The 22,239-nt window shown below is 30.3% G+C and overlaps 1 protein-coding gene across 2 annotated transcripts; it reads left to right on the top strand.

The window, feature by feature from the left end:
* The first annotated feature begins 12,587 nt into the window (after positions 1–12,587).
* On the top strand, positions 12,588–20,503 carry LOC107942785 (membralin-like protein At1g60995). 2 transcript variants are annotated; one of them, XM_041090974.1, is made up of 14 exons: positions 12,588–13,007; positions 13,648–13,710; positions 13,828–14,265; positions 14,340–14,421; positions 14,846–14,907; positions 15,008–15,102; positions 15,259–15,338; positions 16,284–16,367; positions 16,742–16,858; positions 17,219–17,304; positions 17,438–17,544; positions 18,052–18,143; positions 18,258–18,301; positions 19,795–20,503. In XM_041090974.1, the coding sequence occupies exons 5-14, from the start codon at positions 14,899–14,901 to the stop codon at positions 20,278–20,280; spliced, it is 1,200 nt and encodes a 399-aa protein (XP_040946908.1). In that variant the 5' UTR covers positions 12,588–13,007; positions 13,648–13,710; positions 13,828–14,265; positions 14,340–14,421; positions 14,846–14,898; the 3' UTR covers positions 20,281–20,503. The 2 variants fall into 2 exon arrangements, with proteins under 2 accessions (XP_040946908.1, XP_040946907.1); XM_041090973.1 differs by having other exon boundaries at positions 18,225–18,301.
* The last annotated feature ends 1,736 nt before the right edge of the window (positions 20,504–22,239 follow it).

The raw sequence follows: 22,239 nt of genomic DNA, 5'->3' as shown, positions 1-22,239 counted from the left end.
CAATCAATAATTATTTCACAAATTCACACATTTTCACAACTCAATACATTTCCATACAATTTAATACCATTCACAATTCGATTCAAATTCATTTCCCGCTTTCAATCAACAAACAATTCAAATATTAATTCATATAAACTATTCAATTTAATTCCCACTCATAATAATAATAATAATACTAATAATAAATTAATACTAATTTTATACTTACCTCACATTTCATTTACTAGACACATAAATTAAAATTTAGCATTTAATAATAAATAACTTGAATTATAGTAATACAAACCGTTATTCTCCCGTTTTAGTCCTCGATAACTTTCTCCTTTCCTTTTGACGCCGATGCCTCGGGTTCTTTGTTAGCTACGAAAATAATAATTTGTAATATTAATTACAGCACTAATTATAATAAATAATTGAATTTCTATTCAATTTCTTCCTAATTCTCAATTTAATCCTAACTAAATTCACTTACTTTCCTAATTCAATTCACACTCTATTTCTATTCAAATTTCATCCAAACTAAAATTTAACTATCAAAATTTCAGCATATTTTGCTAATTTCGAATTTCCCTCAATTTAGTTCCTAAAACATAAAACTTATAGTTTCTTTTACAATTTAATCCCTTTTTCAATTCTAACTTAAAATTCCTTCAAGTTAATCCCTAATTCATCTCTTTTGTTCAACATAAACTATACTTGAAAACCTATGAACTTACAAAATATCAACTTAATTCCATCAAAATTTTGTTTTAAAACTTTTAAAACATTAGAATTAAGAGAAAAGGGCTAATTTAACTTACCAATCAAAGCTTTAAACCTTAAACCTTCAATTTTTCCTTTTTCTTTCTTTTTTCTTCTTTCTCCCCTGTTTCTTCTCTGTTTCGTCTTTGGCTATTCTGTTTCTTTCTTCTTTTGTTTCTTTTATTCTTTTATTTTAACTTACTTTACTTTATTTCCTTTATTTTATTTCTTTTGTTTTTTTATTTAATTACTTTAATATAATAATTAAAACAAATATCTATTTAGTAAGTAAATATAAGTATTACAAATGTATGTATTTTATTAATACACTTGTATCAAATATTACCATACATTTGTCTTTATTTAATTTATTTCATAATATAATATTTTTAATATAATTAATTTAATAATATCCTTTATAATTAATTTATATATTTATATAAATAAATAATATAAAAATCTAAGATTTTTACAATGTTATGCCGCCTCAACTTCCAAATGTGGCTTAATTGCCCATTTGGTCCCTCTTATTTTCTTTTGATCTATAATTAAACATTTACCCTTTATTCAATTTAATCCTTTTTCCTAATTATTCTTAATTAGATTAAATTCATCTATCTAAAACTTAATTAAACACACAACTAGTCTCGTAAATATTTCTAATAATTATTTTCGGACTCAATTTACTAAGACGGAGGCCCGATATTATACTTTTTCGATGCCCGTGAATTTTGGGTCATTACATTTATCCTCCTATTTAAGGGTTGAGAGAAATTTTAAATAGCTCAAAGTAGACCTGATCATGGGTCGGGCCACCCGCCTAGACCCGAAGGCCTGCCCAAAAAGTGGGAGTATTTAGGTAAAAATATAGGTTCGAAAAATGGGCTTGGACAAGAAATAATGCTCATTCTCTAAATAATTAAGGCCTCAGGAAAAAAATTTTACTCGAGGCCCAAATTGGCCCGAATTTGTCTAAAATTTTTTCACTACTACTTTGTTGTTGTTTGCTACTAGAGGTGTGCATGGGTCGGGCCGGGCCGGGCCCAAAAAAATTTTAGCCCGCTTACTAGGCCCGGGCCTGGCCCGGCCCGAAATATGGGCTTAATATGTTGCCCAAGCCCGGCCCGTGTAAAGAATATGAAGCCCGGGCCCGACCCGGCCCGGCCCGTTTATTTTATTATTATTATTTTTGCTTAAAACTATTATTAAAATTAATTGTTATTAAAATTATATCAAATATCAAAAAAAATTTTTGTATATAATGAAAAAAAATTAAAATAAGATTACTTATTTAAAGAACAAAATGCATAGCTTTCATGTTATCTATAAATTTTATGTTAGAATTGATGTAGTATTATATTCTAAGTTTTGATTCTTAATAAATAATGAACCTCATGTCCACTAGAGTTGTTTTAAAAATTACCAACTAATTGAATTTAAATGTTATTTATTTGTATATAATTACACATTTGTGACATTTAGGTAACAATCAATTCTTAAAAAAAGAGAATAAAAATAAAAATGATTATACAAGTAATTAGGACTAGCAACATATTATCATTGGGCAATAAGTAGCATATTATCTATGCATAATAACATAATTAAATTAAATATTCTGTTATTGCTTTTAAGCTGCAAAAAAGTTCAGAAATTGAATGGAGAAGCAAAGCATACAAATATTTGCTCAACAAACTTTTTTCTCTTTGCGAATTAGATAGCAAACTCAAAACTTTCCCTTCAAATCACATATACATATAGATAGCACATCCATAAGCATATTAAATCATATTAAATCAATTTGAGCTTTATCATTCACTAATTCTAGTCATTATATAAATCCCAATCTCTAATTTTGCTTCAAACTATCTTTGAGATAAGAACATAAGTTAAACCCCACAAGTACACATACCTCCAAAGTCCAAAATGACTTTGGAAAATTAAGCAACAAACCATAATAATATTCATACATTAATCCACCAACATATTTAGATTCATAACAAAATATAAATTGTAAGCTAAATTAAATTTTAAACATTTAGAAAGAAAGTATCTTAAAAAACTACCGAAGAAACATCATCATCCTCATCGTCGTCATCATCCTTTTTGCAACCAATTTCTAACATTAAATAAGAATAAATAATTAGATAATCAAATTGATGAAAAAATAATATAAAATTCGAACAATAAAATGAGAATAATAATTACCTGCTGAAAATCCCTTAGCTCGCATCCAATCATCCAAGCAAACAACGACTTGAACCGTTTTTGGCTTAAGTGAACTCCTCAAAGGTGTGATAACTTTCTTACCCATGCTAAAAGCTTATTCGGAAGCTACAGTCGATATTGGAATTGCCAAAAGATCACGAGCCAATAACGAAAGCTCATTGTATCGAACTGAACTTTTTCCCCAATAATCTAAAACATCTATTTGACTATTCAACTCAAGCTCCGGTTCTTCCAAATAAATGTCCAACTGTGACTTCTCACTTCTAGTGCTAGATTCATTTAAATACAGTTTATAATCGTCACTCTCATCAAAATATCCCCAAAATCAGCACTACTATCATTGTGTTCATCCAAACCAGAATCAATAGGATTTTTATCCGAAACATTAGAACTCCCAGCCAAAGAGGAAGACGTGGATTTGGATTTCTTAACATACTCATCAAACAAGAGTCTAAGATTGCTAAGAATGGTCTCAACAAAATCTGAAGCATGGTCACCATAGAATGTAGTAAAGCAATACTGCACATAATTCAACTTGTAACGAGGATCTAAAATTGTAGCACATGACAATATCAACGAATACTCAGCCCAATACTTATTAAATTTCTCTTGCATTTGCTTAACCATTGGAGTTAAAAACGAATAAGGACATTTAACTGTGTCAAGCAAGACCTTGTGAACCTTCCAAACTCCTCTAAAATAAAGATTAGCCGTTGGATAATTAGAACTAGAAAAAACACAAGTCACATCATAAAAGACTTTCAAAAATTTGCAAAGAATAGCAACATTTCTCCACTCCTCGTTAGAAAGTGCAAAGATTTGATAATCTTTATCCCGTTGGCCCCAATAATCTAGCACATCTTTATAGTAAAGAGAAGATTCAAGCATCAAATAAGTAGAATTCCATCTCACACACACATCTTGACGCAACTTTTTGGTCACATTCAAATGAAAACTTTTGTCGGCCACATCATAAAATCTTTTCCTACGAATTCCCGACTTTCTTATGTACCTAATTCCATTTCGAATCTTACCAACAACATCATCAGCAAGTTTCAAACCAGCTTTAACTATAAGATTCAATATATGTGCACAACATCTAACTTGAAAAAAAGCACCATCACACAAAATAGCTCGGTTTGCACGAAAACGATTTTTAAGACAAGAAACCATAACATCATTATAAGAAGCATTATCTAAAGTGATGCTAAAAATTTTCTTATCTATGCCCCATTGAGATAAACATAAAACAAGTTCATCCGCTATGTTCAAACCATCATACGGAGGAAATAAAGCTCTAAACCTTATGATTCTCTTTTGTAGCTTCCAATCTTTGTCAACCCAATAAGCAGTAACGCAAATATATTCATCATTAGTATGCTCCGAATTCCAATTATCAGAAGTTAGACAAATTAAACCAGGTGCTTTAGCCAACTCTTCTTTAACACGATCTCTCTCTTTTGCATAATACATTAGGACATCCCTAGCAGCTGTATATCTACTTATATTTTTAAAATTAGGACTAGCAATTCTCATCATGTATCTAAATCCCGGTTCTTCAACTGTCCTAAATGAATGCTTGCCACAAACAAGAAAAGTAGAAATAGCTTTACGACACTCATCAGCATCAAACTTGTAGTTTTTTATAGATGGAACACCTTCGGGTGATGGCTGAGTGGCTATGGTGTATTGAGTGATGTCCTTATTAACTTTTTTCAAACAACTATTTAGATGACGTCTTAAATGAGAGGTTCCACTAGAAGACTTAGCAGAGAAGATAGTCTTACAGTGATTACATTGTGCCTTCAATTCATTTTTGTTCTCGCATTCAAGCTTTGTCATTTCATCCCACACCTTTGAAGTGGTAGACTTTTGACGTTTGACAGCACTTTCGTACTCATTAAACCCATCGTCCACAGGTATAGGAGTGTTCGAACTAGCCATAGTCATAAAAATTGAAGTCCTGAAATCCAAAAATAATCTTATTTATAAATCGGTTACTGAATATATATACAAATATTTTATTAAATATACAAATAGGTTAAAACAAATAGGATGATGTAGCTTAGATGCATACTTTGAAGTTTGAACTCTTTAAATGCTTACTTTTATAATAGAATTTTAAATTAATAACTCTTTAAACTACTAATTAACTTGATGTTATAGTAACCAAAAAAAAACTACTCATCCACTTAGATTAGATGCATACTTTTATAATATATAGAATTTTAATTTAGTAACTGTTTAAACTACTAAATACTAATTAACTTGCTGTTATATTAACAAAAAAACACTTTGAACTCTTTAATTAACTTGCTGTTATATTAACTTATTGTTATATTAATTTGTTATAAATATATAGAATTTTAAATTAATAACTCTTTAATTTGTTATAAATAATAAAAATTGTACTTTGAAGTTTGAACTCTTTAAAATAATAAAAAATAATTTAATCTTTTAAAAATTATAAATATATAATTTGTTATTAAATATTTTTTTAATAAAATTCATCTAACATTTGAAACAATTTTAAGCTACAATCAGTTATCTTTAAAATTAACTTGTATAAAGAAATTTTGAAATGATTTTAAAAAATATCATGGTCTACAAATGAAAACTAGATAAAATAGTTTAACTTTGAAAGTTCGTTACCGTTATGTAGAGGAAAACGCAAACAAAATTAAAATGCAAATAAAAAAGGAATAAGAATAGAATGGAACAAAAACATTTATTAGATTTCAAATTTATATATAAACAACAGGCAAATTATTAAATATATAATATAAACCTAAACTAGAAAACATCCTTTGCGTTTAAACAATTGAGATAGTCATACTTATTCTATAAGCTAAATTACATATGTACCAAAAAAGAAATTAATGAAATTCAAACTGCATAAATCCAATCCAAAATCTTAAATAGAAGTATCTGTATTTCTCAATCCCATTATTTTCCTACTAGTAGATACTAGATAAGCAAGTTTAGCTTATGGGGAAATCTGCTAATCTGCAAAATGTTGTACAAAGTAAAATAAAGGAAAATCAAATTAAACTAAATTGTAAAAAGAAAATGTAAATGAAAGCTTACGGGAAAGGAAGCTAAGGTAAGCCAAATTCTATTTCAATATCGATTGTTTCTGCAATAAAACAAAGCAAAAAAAAAAAAAAAGAATTAGACATGTACTCTCAGAGAAGATTAGTCATTTGGTTCTTATAAAAGCAAATAAATTAGACATAAAACAAAATATCACAAAACGTGAAACTAATTTTTTCATAGAAAGAAATTAGAATTCTGCCCAAAGATTAGGTGTTACAGGAACCAAAGTAGTGTACTTTTCACAATTTAGTTGTGCCTATCGTCATCATACTTTTTGTTCTGTCTGTACCATTTTCCTAATTTAGTTTCCCAAAACTGAACTAATCTTTTAATATGATCAAAAGGGAAAAAATAAAAAGGATATCAAATCATATTTTCCTTTTGCAACAATTTACGGTGGATCCTTGAATTAGAGCTGTAATATTTAATATGGATATCATCTTCTTTTGTTCACCAAATAATCCTACAGGTCATGCAGCTACAAGGAAGCAATTACAGCAGCTTGTAGAGTTTGCAAGGGATAATGGATCAATTATTATTTTTTATTCCGCTTATGCAACCTATAACTGAGAGCTAACCAACGACATTTGACCCTTTTGCCTTTCAATAGATTAAGCTCTAATGAAGTAGAACTAAATCCTAAACACCAGTAAACATTTGTTCGAGTACGGTTACTTGCAAGACTTTGGCTAATGATTAGTTATTTACGAATGGTATATAGAAAGCATTTGAAGAAGACTCTCTTCATTTTGGGATTGTTAAATAGACTTGATAAATCTGCTTATGGCAGCTTGTAAAAACTGATTCTCACCATTTTAACAAGGATTTGCATTTTCAAAAGTCTAATTGCAGAAGAATCGAAGTGAAGAGAAACTAAAACTTAAAACTTTGGGGCTTCATAATAACAAAAAGATAACATTTTTCAACAGTTCATAACACAAAAAAATACATTCGAAGTTTGAACAGTACATAACATTTAAAAAGAAAACAAAAACAAATCTTTGGACAGCATAAAACATAAAGCATAAAAAATAATACCTTCATAAGTTGCAGAAGAATCGAAGTGAAGAGAAGTAGAGAACAACAACAACGCTAGCGTCGTGGAACTGGAGCCTGGAGGTGGAGTCATCGAGGACCGTACGCCGGAGGTGGGATGGTTGATCGGTGGAGGTGGAGGTGGGGTTTTTTATTTGGGGAAAAAAAAAAGGAGGGAAGGGAAGGGGTTAGGGATTCTGAAGTTTGAACGGGTGGGGGAAATGGGAAAGGTAAGCAGGTAAGGTAACTAAAATTGTAAATGAAATAAAAAAAATATTAATTATAACCGGGCCGGGCCGGGCCCGGGCCAAAAAAGTGGTGCCCGAGGCCCGGCCCATATTTTAAACGGGCCTATTTTTTTGCCCAAGCCCATATTTCGGGCCTATATTTTTACCCAAACCCTCACATATTTCGGGCGGGCCGTCGGGCCGGGCCGAGCCGCCCGGCCCATGAACACCTCTATTTGCTACCACTTTAATGTTGTTTTGTTGTCATTTTGCTATTATATTGCTACTATTTTGTTGTTACTATTTGAATATTGTATAACTCTTATTTTATTATTAATTTTGATACTACTTTAGAGGTACTTATTTGCTAAGTTGCAACTATCTCCATGTTAAGTATAAAGATTTTTTTAATATATTTTCATTTTGTTGAGAAACATTAATTTTATTATTTTTAGTGTATTTGATATATTATATTTTTTAATTTATTTTTATATAAAAAAATTAATAATGCAGGCTGAGTTCGAATTTAGCATTTTTTTATTCGAAGTGAGTTTGGACAGAATTTTAATTCTATTTTTTAGATGGGACCAAACTCAAATTTACAAAACGAACCTAAAAATTTAAATTGACCCGGCTCAAACCCGATCCAACCCAATATAATATCTTAAAATTTTTGGTCTTTTTCTCCACAATGCACACAAGTGCTTAAGGGTGTGACACTCACAATATGGTGGGTCCATCTCTATATTATTTTATCCATTGCTTCTTCTAGCTTAGCTAAAAGATGAGACCCGACCATTGTCAAATATAGATTAATGCTCAGCAACAGAGATGAATATGCATATCATATACTATTTGGAACCTACAATGGAGGCTATGAAATGAGAAAACACAAACCTTGCAATCTTTTTTCTACTTCTTCCACATCTCAAACTCAATTAACAATTTACACACCAATGAATTTTATTCATCTTCAAATAAATTTACAAATATGATATAAGGTAAATCTATTCACGGATCGATTCCGCTCAAAATTGAAGAGATTTTGGGTAAAAATACTATACCAAAAAACTAGACCTGGACACAAAAAATAGGCTCGTTTAAAATATGGGCCAGGCTTGGACTTGAATAATTAAAGGCCTAAGCCCAACCTAGTCCGATTTGTTTTTAAGTTTATAATACTTTATATTATGTTATTTTTATATATATTATGTAATTTAGAACACATTAAAAAATTAACTTTTATTAAATATATAATACTACTTTGATGTAAATATTAAAATAATATAATGTAAATATTTTTTAAAAAAAATAATATGGGCGGGCCTAAAATGGTTTTGGGTTTATCTTTTGTAAATATGGACGAATTTGTGTAAAATTTTAAGCCTATATTTTGGATTAAGTCGAGCTTAGACAAACATAAAATAAATTAATATTATGCTTAGACCTGATGCAACCCAACCCATAAACACTTTTAATATAAATTATTGATTCAACTGATTTAATATATTTTTATAAACATATAATTTATTTAATCCAACTTAAACCCATTTCCACTCAACCATTAATCAACCCAAGTTATTACCCAACCCAAAGTAAAATTAAAACCCAACCCAATTAAAAATGAAAATAAAACAACAAATTGGATTAATTTGAATAACCCTAAACTTAACCTAAGAACATTTTTATCTTCTTCTATATTCTTCTCCAATTCACGACAGCACCTCCATCACCTATCTTTTATTTCCCCTTTTGGTACAAAGCTTCACCAATTCAGTGTCTCACGCTGACGCCTCCTTTAGTCCCTCTTTCATCATCTCACAATCCTTCACCAATTCAATAGATGACAGCTTTGTATTTGGATTAATAAGTTAATTTATATTGGGATTGATTGTTGTTGAATTTTAATTTTAATTTGTATTATGAATTTTTCTTTCAAAATTAAAAAAAATCAATATAAGTTGGTTAACCGATCGAAGCTAAATCGTTTTAGTTAGGTCAATTATGATAATCTAAGTCAGTTGATTCAGTTATTGTAAATTATTGTCGGTTAAATATAAATAGCTAACCGAAATAACAGAATGCTAATCCCTACCGGTTTGAGTACAAGGGTTAAATAATGGGTTTGAACTAGAAGTGTTTAGAGGTTGGATTGCGTTTAAGTCGAGTTTAAGCATTCTATTAATATACTTTATTTTTGCCCAAGCTTAGCCTGAAATATACGTCTAAAATTTTATTCAAGTCTATTCATGTTTGTAAATAGATAACCCAAGTCCATTTTAAGCTTCCATATATTGTTTTTAACTTTTTAAATATTTATATTATTTTTAATTTAATATTTAATAATTTTATATATTCTTTCACTTATTAAAATTTTATATATACAGTTTAACGTAATTTTTTGTATATATTATAAATAACATGATATAATATATTAGAAAAATAGATACGAATCAGTTCAAGTTTGGACTTTTACCGTTTGAGCTCAAGCCTAATCTATATTTTAAACGAACTTGATTTGTTTTGCTCAATCTTAATTTTTAGGCTTAATAATTTTTGCTCGAACCAATCGAAATTTTTAGACAAGACTTCGAGCTTATTTAAAAGGGGCTTAAATTGAATACTTCATAATTGAAAGGGGCTAAAGTTGATACTAAATTGAATACTTCATAACTGAGAGGGGCTAAAGTTGATACTATACCACCCAACTAAGGCCACTGCATGCCCCTCTAGTAAACCCTTATATTTAACTAAATTCCATACTATTTATTTTAAATTGTTTATATTGATTTTAACTAAATTACATAATATTTATTATTAATTGTTGATACTTGGTCAATCAATCAACGTGATTGTATTGTAACCCTTCAAAAAACTTATTTATACTTTGCCAACGACCAATCGATGATGACAAAGAGTGTATGTTTAATGTTAAAGAAGGAATAGCCTAACAAATATGAAATACTAGAGTAATTAGATAAAATTGTATGAGATACTTATTTTTCTTGTTAACTTTATTAGTTATAGTATTGTCGAATATTTTCTTGGCCTAACATACTACATACAATAGTTTAGTTTTAGGTTTTGTTACTTGTTTACAGAAATTTTTATTCTGAAGTATTATGTATAATTTTTATAATAATTAATATTTTTTTAAGATTTAAAATTATGTAGTTCAGTAATTACAATTTATAAGATCAAATAGATGGACGTCTAGAGAATTAAAAACCCTTGTAATTGCAAGAGGATGTAATTATTACCCTAATAATTATACTTTCATCTAATTACTTTGTACTGTCCAAACACACCCTAAATATATGTATTCTTTAATATTTGTATTGGGTATGCAATTATTTCTTATTCTTTTTTTTTAAGTATATGCGAGGAATTTGAACTAGTCTTAAATCAAGATGAGCTGCTATAGATACAAAAATCCAATGTTGTTTGAATCGAATCAGAGCGTTTGGTCGGACTAGTTGGAATGAGAATTAGTTGGAAAATCGTCCGGCAGATGACTTTGAATTGATTAGACCGAAAATCTACTGAATCGACTAAAAAACCGATTGAAACGAAAGTTAAACTTGCTGAAAAAAATTTGAAGGATTAGTTGTTTTTCTCTCCAATTCAATAGCTTGTCAAACATGATTTTTCTTTAAAAAAACATTAAACCAGCCATTTAATCTACATGCCATCCATGTGTAAAAGAACAATTGAATTTAACGTATTACATCAGCGAATTAACAGCTGAGTAACCATAATATGATAAATTGATAATGTTAGCGATAATATAATAATTTTTTAAAGTTTAGTGATTAAAATGTAAACGTATTTAAACATAAGTGACCAGTTTTATAATTTGATTAAACATATATCTTAAAAGAGGTTAGTTGTACCAACGTCCTAAACTATGGTTTAGATTCTAAATTAGGCTCAAATTACAATTAGAGGCGAATCTAGTGGGTTGGCAGCCCCAGCCCCCTTAAAATAAAAAATTACTAATTAAGCCTTTTAAATTTTTTAAAAATTTAAATTAGTAAATGTAAAATTGCATTTTAGCGCTCCCTAAAATTATAAAATTTTGATTTAATCATTTAATAATTATAAAGATATAGACTATAAAAATTAAAATTTTATTCGCCCCTAAAAAATTGTTTTGGCTTCGCCAATACTCTAATTGAGGAATTATCGGTGTTACGCCAATCAGATCATTTTGTCAACTTAACCACCAACTTGAATATTAAATTTAACTCAAACCAAATGTTGAAAATATATTTAAAATATGTGTACCAACATTTAAACGCATTTGTGCTTATCACTTTGATTGCATGAATGTAATGTATCAGGGAAAATGAAATAACTTTCTTAAATTTTAATCACACTGTCTCTTTTTTAAAATTTATCATCCTAATTGTCCATACAGTAGTATATATGTGATTAGAATTTTATCCACATATTTTAAATGCACTCCACGACCACGTTAAAATCGAGCAGATATTTTACGCCTGACGTTAGGCTAATGAAAATACCTAATTGATAAAATATCACTACTTTAAAGACTCAACTAGAATATTTTGCGGCTTAAGACCAATTTAAATTATGAAGCATGGTTAGGGGACTTGTGAGTAAATTAACCCAAACTGCATATAATCGCTTTTAATAGTTATTTAGGTTAGATTCTAGTTCTTTGCTGAAGTTGTAGATTTAGTCCCTATACTTTAATTAGACCAATTCTAGTCCCTGTACTTTTCAAATTAGTCAGTTTTAGTCCATTTACTTTTTTGAGTTCTAAAATTTTAGTCTTTACCCAAACAATGATAATTAAATTTGTTTGGTTAAATTCAATTACTAGTCCTATACTATGCGAACAGTTGTAGATTTGGTATATGTTCTTCAATACTTTTTGAATTTCGAGATTTCATTCTTTACGGAAATGACATTCGGTAATCCATAACTAGATTTTTAGTGAGTAATATGTGAAAATAACAAGCTGACATGACATTACACATATAATAATTTTGGTGCATCAAATTTTGGAAATAGTAGAACTTAATGAATTTAATAGTCATCATTTGGTGATAACTGAAATTTTAAAAGTACAAGGACTAAACATGACCAAATTAAAATACAATATTTAAATTCATGACTTTTGCAAAGTACAGGGACTAATATCAGAATTTAACCTTTTATTTACACCAGACTTCTCATCTGGTACGACACTTTTATGCTCCAATTTGATCTTAGCTCCAAGCCCAACCAGCAATACCCATATGTGCCAGTGTTGTCGTTTTCTAATGTTCATCCTTAGTTGTTGGTCCATTTCATCAAGAAATTCCAAAAAGGAAATGATTAAAAAAATGGGATTGCCAGTCAAAGTCATGAGCCCAGAAAAACATTTTCAATACCCGACAACCAGTTTGAGATGAACAACACCCAGAAAAAGGAAATTCTTCAAGAAAAAAAAAAGCAAAACAATGATAGCTCGATTCATCTGAAAATTGTGGAATAGAGGAAAAGAAAGAGAGAGATATGGATCCAGAGCAAACGTTTATAAGGGTTCAAGAGAGATTTTCTCAGATATTAACACCAAGAGTGAGAGTAGCTTTGGAGTATATCTATCTCTTTATTGCCATTACTTCCTTTTGTATTCTTGTTGTTATGCACGCTAATTATGTTCAACAGGTATTTCAACTCTCACCCGCTTTTTTTTTTATTTTTTTTATTTTGTGTTGATTTGGGGTTGGGGTTTCTGATTTTAGGTTTCCTTGGAAATTGTTTAATTGGATTGTAATTGCTTAGTTGATGTACGTTTCATCAAATCCTTTTTGGGTTTTTTATAGTATTGAAACTGGTTTAGCTTTGATCGACTTTTCTTATATATATATATATATATATATATTTGTTAATAGTTTCATCCTGGTTTAGTATTGTTCACAATTTCAATTCATGAGACGTCGTTTCTATGTTCAACTTGAGTAGCAGATTTACTTTCTTCCATAATCAAAGTTTGAGAAATTGCTTTGCATTATTGATGGTTGCCATGATTAAAACACCCTTTAAAGTTTTTTTTTTTTTTAATAATGGAAATAGTTAGAGATGGTTCATTGTTTGTGACAATAACTTGGCAGAACTGTTTAATTGTTGATATCACAGTGCAGCATATTGTTATTTACTTAAGAATTGAACTTAGGATGTCAATGGAATAGGATGGCAGAATGTGATTTTGTTTTTTCTTCTTCTATTCAGTTCCTCTTCTTTAAACTGCTTTTCTAAACATTTATGGAAGACTTGAATGATTATGTTGCTTTTTTTGCATATGAAGCCTGGATGTTCGAGTGAGCTTTCTGGAGTTGAATCAAATGAAGTCCAACTTTTTCAGATTAAGGTAGGCAATTCGATTTTGTTTTTATCGTACTAATGCTACATAAGGTTTTAAGATAATGAGATTTTGTTTAATAGCAAACTATTATGCCTTAGACTTCAAATTTGTCCTTTGTTGTAGATAACCAGTGCTGGCTTGTGGTCACAAAATGAGTCTGAACCCCCTGTTGTAAATAATCTTGACATGGAAACTGTAACTGAAAACATAGAAGTTGCAAATGCTGATGATGATGGGTTGATGTTCTTGGATGCCGAGTTTTGGTTGAACTGGTTTGGTTCTGGTGCTAGGAAGGGAAAATTGGCATTGAAGTTCTGGAAGACTGATGATGAATTTATTGAGAAGCAAGCAGAATGCTCTACCAATGGTGAAAGTTCTAAGCCAACTATTGAAGACGCAGCTCTTAAAATCGAGAAAGAGGAGACACGTAATGGTTTCTATTTATCAGCAAAACAGACATTTAAAGCAGCTTTTGTGCACTTTGGTAAAAAGTGGTACAGACGTTTATAATTTGTTTGGAGACATGGCATTCGGATCTTTGGAAGTTTCCAGAAGTTGTGGGTGAGTGAATAAGGAAATGACCATGTCCTCATTACGTGACTTCTCTTTGCTGAGTTTGAACTTCTTAAGTGCAGAATATAACAGGTTTACATTTAAATCTTGATGTTCCTAAATGGTTGCGTATACTTCACTTGGATAGGCTCAACTCATATGCAGGTAAATCACATCCTTCTGTCTGATCATCTTTGTTCTCCTGCTGCAAATTAGGGTTATTCAAAGATATTTAATAATGAATCCATGGGTTTCTTAATGTGGAAAGAGTTTGGTTCTTTCTTGTAAATGGTTCTGTTTCTTGCTTCATTGAGCGTGAGTATCAAAATCACAATAGCTGCTGCCATGTATGCAATTCTAGATTAATTTGGTACTCATTATATAACAATCTTCTTTGCCTGTGTGCTGCCAATAATTAGTAAGCCTATGTTCTGAGTGCAAGCTGAACTGAATAATATTTTACTTAATTGCTTTCCCACAGCGCACAGACACACACAATATGTTATATCTAAGTTGGTATTTTTTGGGTGTCTTAGGATGTGCAATACTTCCTTATAATTTTTATAAAATTTTGTCCTGTTGATTGCAGTGCATTGGCTTGAGAGAAGAAGTAAAGCATTTGAACCGACTTATCTCTATACTATGGAAAAGGTATTTTCTCTCTTGCTTATTTTTCAGCTACTGTCTTGGTGAATCTTTGCTGCATTCAAAGCTTTGTATCTTTTGTTTATAAAAAGTGCTACTGTTGCAGGGTTACTTCTTGCTGCCTGACGCGGCTAAGTCACGGCACAACATACGTACTGTTAATATTAGCATATCAGCCCGACATCCTTGTTTTGGGAACAGGTTATATTTACTGAATGTTACCATGTGCTTCTCCCATCTTCATCTTTTCTTAAGAGTGTATCATCTCATCAGCTTTATCAACTTGTTCTTGATCTGAATGCTGTGACCAAACAAAATAAAGAAGCCATATACCAATGAATGCTGTCATATTTGCAGGTGGCAGCAACTTCTAATCAATAGATTTGTTGGGTATGACACTATTTTGATGAATAGTTTATTGCATCAGCCTGGTAAAGGTAATACTTTGTTTTACAACATTTGATATAGTTCCTTGGATGTCTTTGCTGATTTCATTTTATGATTGTATTACCTTTTCATGCACAGTTATCATTTTATTAGTCACTTAACATGGCAAATTATACTTCTTCCTGTTTGCCAAATAACACAGTGATCTAATTCAAATTTTGTTGATGAAAAGCCAAGTACTATGTCCTGCTCCAGTTTTAACTTCTATATGAATACAATCTTTAGTGGAAATCATTTTAATATATTCACTAATTTAGTATCTCTTGTGTAAGTGAATATTAGTGCTGAAAGTGGTCATCTTGTGATGATAAGCCAAAATCTCCGCAGATCCTTCTTAATGTTGGCTTTTGTTGTACCTTAATACTTTCAGTCACCTTCTACTTAAATTGAGCTTTGGCTGATTTTGGCGTATCTTGTATGTAGCCTATTCTATTTTTGGAAAGAAGCGGTGAATGATTGTCACCAACTTTAAATGATGATCAACATTCAACATCAAAATAGGAGAGACTGTAAATCAATAATCAGAACTATTGATAAGAATTCAAGGAATGCCGGTTCACAATAATTAAATAATGCTAGTTTCCAAGTATTTCGAGATTTGATGAGCTAGCAATGGAACAAACATCATGGTAGGACTTCAGTTCGGCTAAACTGATCCGCTTCACAGGCTAAACTATGCAGTATGCCTATTTTTCCCTAAATTTTTGTTAGCCTGCAATATAATTCTCAGCGAAAAACGAACCTTCTGATAACCACAATCTGATTCTCACAAGTCTACAAAAACAAAGGCTAAATTTGGAATATGCATTATGATGGTTGGTTTTGTGCATTAATTGGATCATATTGATGCATTTTGGTTGATCTTTTTTGCATTGTGAGTTTTGGGCTTATTTGTTGCTCTTTATTCTGTACACATGTTTGGAACTGTATTTCAGGTTATCTTTATAATTTTCAGACAAAGGAGTTCTATAATCTCACTTATGCACGAGAATTACCAGATGGTTCTGCTAGAGTTGGAGGTTTATAGTTTTAACTTCTTTTATTACATTATAATCTTTTATTACACAAGTTTGGCCATACCACGCTACAATATCACTTGTGCATGTAATTTGACCCTATTTATTTTGCAGTTAGTTACTACTCCATCTCCAATGGGTGTGGTTTTTAAGTATTTTCCCATCTGCACTTAAAGATGCTAACATAATTTAGAGCATATACTTGAAAAAACACAAAAATAAAGATAGAAATAACAAGAATAAGAAAGAAAGAGATATAAATGGTGAGAAAAATGATAATATATATGATTGTCCTATTTCATTTCTTTATCTTGTGTTGACACAAGTTTATGAAATTTTCCTGTGAGTTATGTATTTTTTATCTGGTTTCATTGCAGAGTATCTTGTCACCAAATGTGGTGTGCTCATGATGTCTTTGTTCGTATTTTTCACAACCACCATGTCAGTATCATTTACATTGAGGGAAACTCAGACTCGCATGTTGAAGTTCACAGGTTTGTTAAATTCCATTTTCTTGGTAGGATATGTGACATGGTGCAAGCATCTTGAAATTTGTCTATCTATAGAATTGTGTCTATTGCATATATTTTTGAAGAAATTCATGATTAAAAAATGGATGCTAATTTCTCACCCTTATCAAAATCCTTTAAGATGAAACTTCAATTGTGGTTAGACTCTCTAGAATATTTTTTGCTTTTTTGCCTAGAGTTCAATGAAGGAATCTCTCAATCAGATTTTATTGATGGATGAATCCTGCAACTATAGGAGTGGCAGTACTTTCTTATTGCTGTAATGCACCATTATTCCTACAATCTACAAATATGATTGGATATCCTTTTCTCAAATTATTGCAGTGCAGCTTCAACACCATGCTCGACATAGGCTTCCAACATTTCAGTTGATATTCGTGCATGTGATTGAATCACTTGTATTTGTACCGGTAGGCATAAATCATATCTCAAAATAAGTACTCTTAAAAGCCTTTTCTGATCATAAAACATATCTTAAATTTTCATTTGAATTTCCAAGAGTTGCCACTAGCCTCTTACAGAACATGCCATTGTTTTTTGCAGATTATGATTGGCATCCTATTTTTTCTGTTCGAGTTCTATGATGATCAGCTATTGGCTTTCATGGTTCTAATTCTGGTCTGGTTATGTGAATTATTTATACTAATCAGGTCTCTCTCTCTCTCTCTCTCTCTCTCTCTCTCTCTCTCTCTCTCGATTAGTAAAATTTGGGTAGGCATGTAGGTAGATAGGTGCTATGTTGCTACAACTCTTCATTTTTCTTGAAGTACTCATGTCCGACGCATTTTCGTAAATGAGTATAACCCTCTAAAGACCTTCCAAATATGCAGAAAAGCTTTAGAGAAGTTAAACATATCCATGTACCAAAACATACTCATATCCAACATTCACACCCGAGTCTGAGTAACATAGGATAGGTGGTGGGTACAGGCAAGCATAAACTTGAGCAAAATGGCATGCTCAATCTTTCTACCATATGTTGGGAGTCACCTCACCTAGATGAGATGATCGTGGTGTCTTTTTATTTTTATATTTTGCTTTTTGATTGGGTTTGGGTTAATATGTACAATGTAAGCCTATGCATCAAAACACATTTACTTTTTTACTTTCTAATGCAATAACTATTTAATATGATTGCTTCTGTCTCTAAATTGCAGTGTTAGGACTCCAATATCAATGAAGTTTTTTCCTCGCTTCTTTTTGCTCTACTTTCTGGTCTTTCACATTTATTTCTTCTGCTATGCTTATGGTATCATCCAATACTTTTCAAAATATCGCTTTACTGGAATTTATTTTATTTGTCTCTAGTCTATATTTCTAAATTCTCCAGGGTTTTCGTATTTGGCTCTCTCGACTACTGCAGCATTTATGCAGCACCTTATTCTTTACTTCTGGAATCGTTTTGAGGTAATGATTATCGAACAGCCTGACAATTTCATTTACTGTACAATGATTTGGATCTCTTGTTATGCTACTAATATTCACAGCCTTATCTTTTAACCTCTTATTCACATAGGTTTCGAATTATAAAATAAAATTCCAGTTAATTAAATTTCTTTTGTCATTTCATGTGGATTTATAATTTAGTAATTGTTGACCTATTTGTTTTAACTTTTAAATAATTTTAAAGTTCACTTTAATAAATTTATTAACATAAGAAGGAAAGATAAACAAGGAAACTGAGAAACACACATAAAAGGCTCAAACCCTTTATCACCTATAAAATAATGTGAAAAAGTATAGAACCTTAAATATTGTGTTTAATTAATGCATGTAATATAATTATATGTTTAAGAAAATCACATAAGGTGTCATTATACTGGCAGAAAACTAGATTTTGATTAAGATGGAACAACCAAGAAGTACAAATTTCACATTCCGGCATCGTGAAAATGGTTATGATTAGGAGTGATTGTAACCTATCTTACTTAAACTTGGGGAGTGAGTGTCAGACACAGACATGTATGACATGGGTGTACTCAGTTTTTGTAAATTTTTCATGTACTTTGAGAATTACACACCCATATCCATATCTGAATGTATCTTGGACATGGATATTTTAGAAAAAATGAAGAGTCGGAGCAACATAGGTTATAGCATTCTCTCTAATATCATTTAATTGACTGATGAATAACAAATATGGATTGAAACCATAAATGAACATTTTAACAAATAGTTCATGAAAGGAAACAACAGTTTGATGCAACAAATGCGAAACAGCCTCTCCAATAAATGCACAACCCGAGACACCAAATAGAACCCTATTTCACCCACAAAGAATCCACACCAAAAACCTAAAAAAACAATTTCAGCAAATCATAGAAAAACAAAGCGGCTCTCTAGGTTGTGTACTGTGCTTGTGTGAATGAAACCAGTAAGTTTGAGAGAGTTAAGAGGGTGGTATATGAAAGAGAAACACTGGTGGTCGTAAAGAGATCATTGGTAGTGAGGTGAGTGTGGTGAAATAGAATGAAGAGGAGTTAGAAAGCTTGGATTTGAGTCTTGAGGGTGTAGCAGCTAACGAAAAGACTAAAGAGGGAGAGGAAGAGCGAAGGAAATAAACAATGTATCTTTTGCATTTGCAGAGCCACAACATGCATTTATATTTGTTCGGAAAATTCATGTTTTGGTTTTCTGAATAGAGTTCTTTTTCCTTTTGTTTTGGAGTTTAATGAGTTTGAACGAATATCGGGAAAATATGTTTGTAATTAATTTAGTTTTACAATTTTAAGTTCAAAAAATTAATGACATGACAAATACCGCATGCCGAAAATGAAACTGTCCATAATGTATAGGTTATAACACTGTTATTACTATCTAAGATCATGTTCGATATAAGTATGATAATGTTACACAATTCTAAAATGTTACATTTGTTGGCACTTATACGATGCTTCTAGGTACCCACCCTTCAAAGGTTTATGCAAAACCGGCGGTCTCAGCTTCAGCAACATCCGGATTTCCATATCACATCTTCAACTATACTTGCATCTACTTTACACATTACAAGACTAAACACCAGGAATCCTGGCCCAGTTCGACCCGATCCGACCTCTATGCCAGGTTTTAGACCTGGATCTGACCAAGAAGTACCAGCCAATGGAGCTGGAGAAGCTGCTGGGCCTCGAAGACAGTCGGAAAATGAAAACATAAGCCAGAACGGAAACCCGATGCAGATTCCAGCACAACCCGATCTACAGCAAGCTGAAGCTGGACCTAATCCCAGAACTATGAGTTCATTCAGTTCATTATTATTATGGATCTTGGGAGGTGCTTCGTCTGAAGGTCTTAGTTCGTTTCTTTCCATGTTTAGAGATGTGAGAGAGCAAGGACAGGTTTATGCTGACCCACCGCACGAAAACCGCGCAATGCAGAACGTGCAGTAGCCCCAGGTGCCGTTACGAAAGAGATGAAGGTTGGTAGAGTTTAGTGTTTTAGATGTATGTTGTATAGCTAATGTTCTAATCATATATAAAGCATAACTTGCATTAATACATGGCACAAAACCAATGAACAATTCCAACTTAAAAGTAGGAAATTGTATTAAAAAAAACATAACTGTTAAGACTTTTTTGAAGTTTTATGTTATGTTATTAACTATTTGGCAAATGATGAACTTTAATATTACAAGATTAATATTCAATTTCTAAAAAAAGTATTACAATGCAGAAGGATTGGATTATGATGATAATGGTTTAATTTTGAAAAAATAACAATGGTCATATTTTGATTTTTTTAAAAAATTGAATTAAATATTATTAAATTAAATAATATTTACTATGATGGTGAAAATAACTTATAAAATATATTTTTAAAATAAAATGGAGTTCTTGAACAATAATGGAAAACGTTTTTAATGAAACTAATTAATTATTTTTAAAATAAATGGTAAGTTTTTAATAAAAGTAATTTTTTAAATATTTTTTAAACAGTAGGGGGATTGCAATTAAAGTATATTTTTTTTAGAGGTTAAAATATAATTTTATCATGTATTAATTTATGATTTTATCATTTTTAAAGAGATTAGATATAATTTTTTAGGGGTTAAAATATAATTTTATCATATATTAATTTTTATTTTAATTTGAATTTGAATTTTTCTATTTTTATTGTAATTTAGATCACATTAAAAAAATAAACTTATACTAAATATATAGTGGTACTCTAATGTAAATATTAAAATAATGTTAAGATAACTATATAAAAAATTTCAATAAATAACAGATGAATAAAATTATTAAATATTAAAATAAAATAAAATATTTTCTAATTTAAAAAATAATATGGGCGGGTCTTAAATGGGCTTAAGTTAATCTTTTGTAAAAATGGACAGGTTTAAGCAAAATTTTAGGCCCAGATTTCGGGTTGGGCCGAACTTGAACAAATATAAAGTATGTTAATATCATGCTTAGAATCGACTCAAACCTAACCCAATCCGGCCCATAAGCACCTCTATTGACTCCCTTATATTTCGCTTTTATATAATAGATTTGTACACTACAATTTATGCTGTATTAATTTGGAAAGAATATGAGTTTTTGTCCCAATTAAGTTGGTATCACTTTGTTTTGCGTTTCCAATTTTAATTAATTATTTAAGAGGAAAATTTCAATTCATCAATTTTTTAAAAAAAATAACTTTTTAAAATATTTAAAGATTTTCAACTATTTTTATTAAATGAAAAATAAAACAAATTAAATATAAAGAATTAATTAAACATCTTAATTCTAGAGAAAACAATATTATTAGAGTTTGTTTTGAGTTTAAAGTTCGATCCGACTTAACTTTATATTTAATTGGAGCTTAACGTAGTTGGGGTTAAAGTTAAAAAAAAAGGCTTAATGCATAAGTTAGATGCTTTTTTTTTTCTAATGTGATACTTGTATTTGACAAAAATTATACATTTTAGTACCTAAAGATAATATTTCAGTATCTAATTCAGATTTTAAAGTTGATTTGATGAAAATTTATAATTACCTAATAATATTAGCAATTAACTTTCATCAAATCAATCTTAAAATCGGAATTAAATCACATCTATTGGATTGTATTGAACAAATTAATCGCAAAATTAAACAAATTCAGAATTAACACTAAAATTATTCTATTAACAGAATCATGAAAATTAAAACCTAATAATATTAGTAATTAACTTTCATCAAATCAAGTATTAACATTCAAATATTACTTTTGGGTACGAATATATATAACTTTTATAAATACATATATTAAATTAGACTAAAAAATAACAAAAATTACCACAACAGATAAAAGCGTTAAACTCGAGTAACAAAGGATGAGAAAAAAATAGAGATATTCATGGGCCGGGTTAGGCGGGGTTTGGT

Source organism: Gossypium hirsutum, chromosome D04 (assembly GCF_007990345.1).
Source record: "Gossypium hirsutum isolate 1008001.06 chromosome D04, Gossypium_hirsutum_v2.1, whole genome shotgun sequence".
Classification (NCBI taxonomy): domain Eukaryota; kingdom Viridiplantae; phylum Streptophyta; class Magnoliopsida; order Malvales; family Malvaceae; genus Gossypium; species Gossypium hirsutum.
Note: the sequence above shows the minus strand (reverse complement) of the source record. Positions and strands in the feature narration are given on the sequence as shown.